This window comes from Harpegnathos saltator, unplaced genomic scaffold, assembly GCF_003227715.2.
Source record: "Harpegnathos saltator strain DR-91 unplaced genomic scaffold, Hsal_v8.6 scaffold182, whole genome shotgun sequence".
NCBI classification, from domain to species: domain Eukaryota; kingdom Metazoa; phylum Arthropoda; class Insecta; order Hymenoptera; family Formicidae; genus Harpegnathos; species Harpegnathos saltator.
This window is the reverse complement of record NW_020229964.1, coordinates 1,663,348-1,669,535: the sequence shown is the minus strand read 5'-3', so window position 1 is coordinate 1,669,535 and position 6,188 is coordinate 1,663,348. Positions and strand designations below refer to the sequence as shown.

The window sequence follows — 6,188 nt, the reverse complement described above, 5'->3', positions numbered from 1 at the left end:
CGAATTCTCGGCTTGCGTGATAGCTTTACGTGAGACTCGACTACTTTCACTCGCGTTATTTTTGCGTTAAAAATTCGCTGGAATCTTCTCTCTCTTTCTCTCTCTCTCTCTCTCTCTCTTTTTTTCTTTTGTTCCTTTTTTCGATAATTCGTGGTCCTTTTTTGTTCTCAAGAGTAGATGCGCGTCTCAAGCGTGAAAAACACAAGAGACACGCGCTCGACGGGTTAAAAGGGTTAATCCATCTAGTCCTTGAAAATTAATAGAACCTTATTTCTACGCGTCTGATATACGAGAGTCGCGGATAAAATCGGTTTAGTGGTCTATTCCATATCCAGCGTACACCGTTAGCCGCGTTAAAACGGATACTTCACAAACGCTAGAATATATTTCGTCAAAAATCAATGCATCTTTAGGACAAGTTTTCGGAAATCAACAGCCACAGGTATTCCCAAAGTGTCGTCCTCATCCGCGATTCCTCGCTTGCTTTTTCCAAGACAGGTCCNCAACAGCACGGGAATCCTTCTGCCGAAGAAACGATACACGATCGCGATGACAGGATTTCGATCGTGCGAATCGATCTACACCTCGAGGCCCGTCGATGTCGCGAGCTTTATGTGGACAAGGCGCGGCCACGTGAGACTTAAAACATAAAATGAACAGTGACATTTTTATCAGCTTGTTCCCATGGCCCTTTATGGCAGCGGTAGCACCATGAACACGATTACACTGATGTAAATCGTCTATGTGGGCAGCACTTGACTGCCAGATGACCCGTCGTGTTCGCGCGATAACCTAAAAGGCGCCCATGGCTTCGCTCAAGCTGTCAGAACTCACCTATTTATAAACACCATTTCGCCATATTTCCGTATCGAAGCGCAAACTCCCGACGGGCGTGTTCGACCGGCTCGGGCCAAGTCGATTTCCTTCCGATGGGCATCGATCGATATCGATCGGCAGCTCGTGCTCGCGCGAGGATGTTCTCCGACGGAGGAGGAATGTGCGCTCAATTAACTAGCAACGGTCGTCATTCTCGTGATTTATTCCGCAGCCACGGATGAATTTTGCGTAAGCGCGTAACATGCGGAGATTCATGTCCAGCGCGAGCCAGAACGGTCTTAAGCCGTAATCACACTAGCGATTGCCGATTGGATTGCGACTGCGATTGGCGATTGGCGATTAAAATAGAGCATTGTCTAAACGGCAATCACCAATCTCAAACGATGCCTGTTTTGTCCTGATTGATTGGAAAGCAATCGCCAATCGCAATTGCAATCCAATCGGCGATCGCTAGTGTGATTACTGCTTTAAGGTAGATGCGTACACAAAGGGGACACTTGTTATGCTCGATATTGCGTTTAATAGAAAACCGAATTCACATATTCCTTCCAGCGCTAGCAAACTTCGCTGCTCACTCGGCGCGATAGCGTCTCGACGAGAGTTAATTTATTGCACAACTAGCGTCCGCACTTGAAAGTCGGAGGGGAGGAGGGGGGAAAAAAAAACTTTCGGGACACGCATAACGAGACGGAAAACGCTCGGTGTTTCCGCAAAGACCACTTGAAGCGACTTCCGCCCTCTTCTACGTGGCGCATTACGACTTTGGGGGGAAAATTTTAGCCGACTAAAAAACAGCTGCCAATCTACCGCCAACTTGTGCCCTAAGCAGCTCTCTTAACGTTTAAGGTTTACCGTTTACGTGTCGTAAGAATTTATGTGAACATACAGAGTATACACGCTGGATCAAGTTCCCTGCTTTCTTCATTGTTTCGAGTGGTTGAGTGTGTCGAGCAATTTATGCGCATACCTCTTTAAATAAACTTAAAGTATGAGATTAGCGGGTATCGCCCATCTTGATCATGTATCGGCCGCAAAATGGCCGCTTATAATACTTAATGGTACAAGTAAATCATTCTTAGACGACATTCTTTGCCGTCAACGTCGCCGTTCAATCAACCTCCCGCACCTGATCGGTAATGAATGGTCAATATTTATCGAAGACGTGCAAAGTTCAGCGCTGCTCAAAAGAATTCAAGAGGCGACCTTAAGGATCGATCGTAAATCGCGTGCTTGCCGATGAGAGCACGACCGAGCCGGTGAAACTTGACGAGAGCCCCCGCGTGGAGGCGCGCCTACCACAGTCGCTGCAGGTTCTGCTCCATGGGCACCTGTTCCATGTAATTGACGTATTGCATCTGGTAATTGGGCGGGCCGAGGTAGCCGGAGAAGCTGTAATCGCCGTTGGAGACATCCATGGGCATTCGCCTGTCGCTGACGAGCTGCTTGCTGTCGGCCGGGACTTGCTTTAGCTCGGGGAACGCCTCGTTGCCGCTCACGCACGCCTTGTACTCGGTCTTGATCAGCCGGTTGCAGTCGTGCACGCTCGGTGAGGCTTCCGTCGCGAAGTTGCTCCTGTACTCGGCGCTCAGGACGTGCTGCCTGTTGTCCAGCATGTCGCTCAGACTCGACCTGCCGGCCATTTCCGAGCTCAGTTCCGACTTGTACTCCGGACTGATGCTCGAGTCGATTCGCATCTCGCTCGTGGAGTTGGACCTGAAGTCGGGACTCAGGCGGATGTCGTTGCTCCTGAAGTCCGTCTGCATCGGAGCGGCCAGGTCCGGGCGGATGTTGTTCGGCCAATAGGGCCCGTTGTAGGCCTCCTGCACGTTGGGCTTGCCGTCCTTGATGAGGATCGGCACGGAGATCTTCTTCAGGGGCTGGCTCTTCATGCTCTGCGCCTGCAGCTTCTCGGCGTCCTCGATCCGGGCGCGCTTGTTCTTGTACCGGCGGTTCTGGAACCAGATCTTCACCTGCGTGCTGGTCAGCTTCAGACTCTGAGCCAGCATTTCTCTCTCGGGCGCGCTCAGGTATCTCTGCTGCTTGAAGCGCTGCTCCAGCTCGTAAACCTGTGTCTGGAAACGACCTCTGGCGCTTGAAATGCCTCTTAAGTAGCTTTTTAAATACTTGATATATTTTTTGACGGGAATAATACTCACAGGTGCTCTGATCAACATCTAAATAAGACTGTTTTGACGAAAATCTCTGGTCGAGCGACAATCACATTGCAAATCCGGCTGGTTATATTATCACGAAGCTTATTTATTTTCTTAGTTATTATTTATATGGTTCAGTTATTAAATTATTAATATATATACAGGGTGTCCTTTCGAACACGAAAAATTGTGAAGATTAAGCAGATCAAACTGAGAAGAAAAAGTCATATGCCATTTTGCAAAAATTGCAACAGTTGTTGAGTTATTAATGATTGAAAATGACTACATTTTTTAATTGATACTTTGAAAATTTGCTTACTCATTTGCAAAATGGTAAAGGACTTTTTTATTCAGAATGACTTAACCTATAATTATATGACGGTCTATTATGTCATTCTGAACAAAAAAGGCTTTTTTATCATTTTGCAAATTACACAAATTTTCAAGTTATCAATTAAAAGAGCTTCTAGATATGATCATTTTTAATCATTAATAACTATTACAAAATGATATTTGACTTTAATCATTATTAACTTAACAACTTTTTCAAAATGATATTTGACTTTTCTTCTCAGTTTGATCTGATTAATCTTCACAATTTCTCATTTCCAAAAGATACCGGACATATTATTAAGTATTTTGATTAATTTCGAGGGTCAACGATGATCGGATTGCTTTTAAAGCTGTCTTTTTTCTACTGTGGAAAAGATGGGAAAAGGTTGCAGCAAGGGGTGGGAAATATTTTGATTGAAATAATTTATAAATAACAAATGATAAATAATAAACATGCCTTTCATCGTCAAGCCTCAAAATTAATCGAAACGTCGCCGTGTTAAATATTAAGTTGAGTTAGTTATTAAATCATCATATATATTTATAAAGTTATTTATAAGCGTGTAAAATTGGCTGAAGCTTTTCTCACACGTTTTTTGTCATCTCGAGTCAAACGCGTTAAATGACGTCCAAACGAATCGACGCGATTTAAGACGAATGGAAACGCGTAGAGAAAACTTCAGCCAGTTACGACGCTCATGCGCGTCGAAATAACACATTCGGATTTGCAGTGCATGTGCGCGTTTAAATAACATACTCCGAAAATCATCTACAGGGTGCAAATAGTTGCGTGAAAACTCACTTGTGAGAACAACACTCTGGGCTTCCGTTTTGTCCTCTTGCCAGACTGGCTTTTGCGCAGTTCCGTCTTGCTAGATGTCACGATGTTGCCTAAAAACAGTCGTCAGAATAATTCTCCGTTCTATCGATGGTCGTAAATTCCGGTATTGTAAAACAAAAATTTGGAAAGCAATAATGACAGCTGGTATATTTTGCCGGCAATGTTCGATCGATGTAAAGTGCGTGCTGCTTCTTCGCTCCTCTCGAGATTCATTTTCTCTCGTCGAGCTTATTCGCTCTTTGACGATTAGCGTCTTTCTTATAAATTACATGATCACTATGTAACATCAGGAAGAAACACTTTGACAAATCGTGAAGAGATAGCGACTTCTCGCGCTACAATTATTGCTCTATTCGACTCGGTTGAAGCAACTCGCACAACTTGATACGATTCTGCCTCGTGAAATTGTTACCGACTAATTAGACGGGAAGCAAGAGTGGCCGGATTCTCGATAAAATTAGCAAAAGATACTTGACTGCTTACCGTCCTCCGTGATGGAAGTCTCCTGGTAAGGCGGTACCACTTGACTCAGCTGATGGACATGATTGAGATCCGAGTAATGCTGGTAACTGGGCATCGATTGCTCCTTAAATTTGTCAATCTCCCAGTTGTTCTCAGGCACCACGTTGTATGGGTAATAATCTTGGTGCACGTGTTGCTGCTGAGCCTGGTTCTGGTGATGCGGGTAGCAATCCATGATGCCGAGTTGCTGGTCTTCGTTGAGGATATCGCGAACGCTGAACGGAGTCGATATCGAAGAGGACAGCATTCTAAAGCATTCTTCTCGGTCTTCGATCTCGTGACGTTTCAAGGTCCACCAGATGAATATTTGATAAACGCTCGATGACCGATACACTTCCTCCCGCACTTCTTCTTAAAAGGCTTCTTAACTTTGAAGAAAACCTGATGACCAACTTTCGCTTCCACTTGGCACTCGTTGTCCCATCGGAGATCCTGATCCGATCGATTCAAGGTCTCGATCATCTACTCGATTGTTAATCCCCAAGATTTAACCGATGCCATAAATGTTCAACAAATCACGAGCTCGTCCGCAATAATCTTCGTCTCGGCGAATGGGATTGGGAGGACCCAAGCCCATAAGAGTCCTGGTTTCGCGTGATCGTGTCAACTGTTTGATTCACAAAGTCTCGGCAATTCACTCACGACGTTGTTAACCGGCGAAACTCGCTAACGACGCACAACAAAAGGCACACGTCACCGGGACGAGCTGAACGATAGGTGCGCGAACAGCCTTGCGAGCTGTAAAAAAGGCCAACGGGATTACAGCGCACGGTCGTTTATCGATGCTACTGGCGATCCTTGTCTCAGGGGATGGTCACGGTTGAGTGGTCGGGTCGGAGGGCAGACGTATAATGTGACTTGGTCTTGCAAGGGAGTCAAGTGTTGGTCCCGTCGCACAGGAACGTCACGGCGATACGCCGCTGCGAGCGTGAGGGTGCGTCGGTGTGCGGCCGAGGATTTTTACCGCCACCGACGCGCGCGCACATGTTTTTACGCCGATTTCGAGAGCATCGCGATTTTTATGGAAGAAGTGCGGGGAGGGGGCAGGGGGGGCACTCATGCTAATCAATCAGCAATGATCTCAACGCCATATGAAATGATGCATATTTGAGACGTCATTTTTTTCTAGGCAATTGACTCGAAATGCGCCAAATGCCTTCTGTGCGATTTATTTTAGTTCGTCAGTCATTACAAACATCGAGTTTTCTATTGTCATTCGTTTGCTTCTACACGTGAGTGTTTCAGAACAATCTACGTGTGATAGTTTGATCTTTCATTGCTATGAGGATATGTTTCAGAGAAATTCGAATTCTATTGTCAACTTTCTATGAATTACAATTGATTGTTATCGCTAATAATGTTAACAGAACGATAATAAATTTTCTAACCGTCGTAAATCGAGTAATCAATTTTCAAACAAATTACTATTAAAATTCTGAAATATACTCCAATTATCAAAAAATACAGGAGGATGAGAGAGAGAGAGAGAGAGAGAGAGAGAG

At 45.1% G+C, this 6,188-nt stretch overlaps 1 protein-coding gene across 1 annotated transcript; it reads right to left on the bottom strand.

The window, feature by feature from the left end:
- Window positions 1-1,290: 1,290 nt before the first annotated feature.
- Window positions 1,291-5,591, bottom strand: LOC105182482 (homeobox protein Nkx-2.5). The gene is made up of 3 exons (XM_011139925.2): window positions 4,648-5,591; window positions 4,126-4,214; window positions 1,291-2,909 (listed from the first exon to the last, which is right to left on the bottom strand). The coding sequence occupies exons 1-3, from the start codon at window positions 4,931-4,933 to the stop codon at window positions 2,130-2,132; spliced, it is 1,155 nt and encodes a 384-aa protein (XP_011138227.1). The 5' UTR covers window positions 4,934-5,591; the 3' UTR covers window positions 1,291-2,129.
- Between the last annotated feature and the right edge of the window lie 597 nt (window positions 5,592-6,188).

Excerpts from the sequence above, each read along its gene's own strand:
- LOC105182482 (XM_011139925.2), bottom strand. The coding sequence starts at position 4,933 with ATGCTGTCCTCTTCGATATCGACTCCGTTCAGCGTTCGCGATATCCTC. Across the intron at positions 4,215-4,647 it reads GACTTCCATCACGGAGGACG|GCAACATCGTGACATCTAGC; the intron begins GTAAGCAGTCAA and ends GACTGTTTTTAG. Across the intron at positions 2,910-4,125 it reads CCAGAGTGTTGTTCTCACAA|ACACAGGTTTACGAGCTGGA; the intron begins GTGAGTTTTCAC and ends GGTCGTTTCCAG.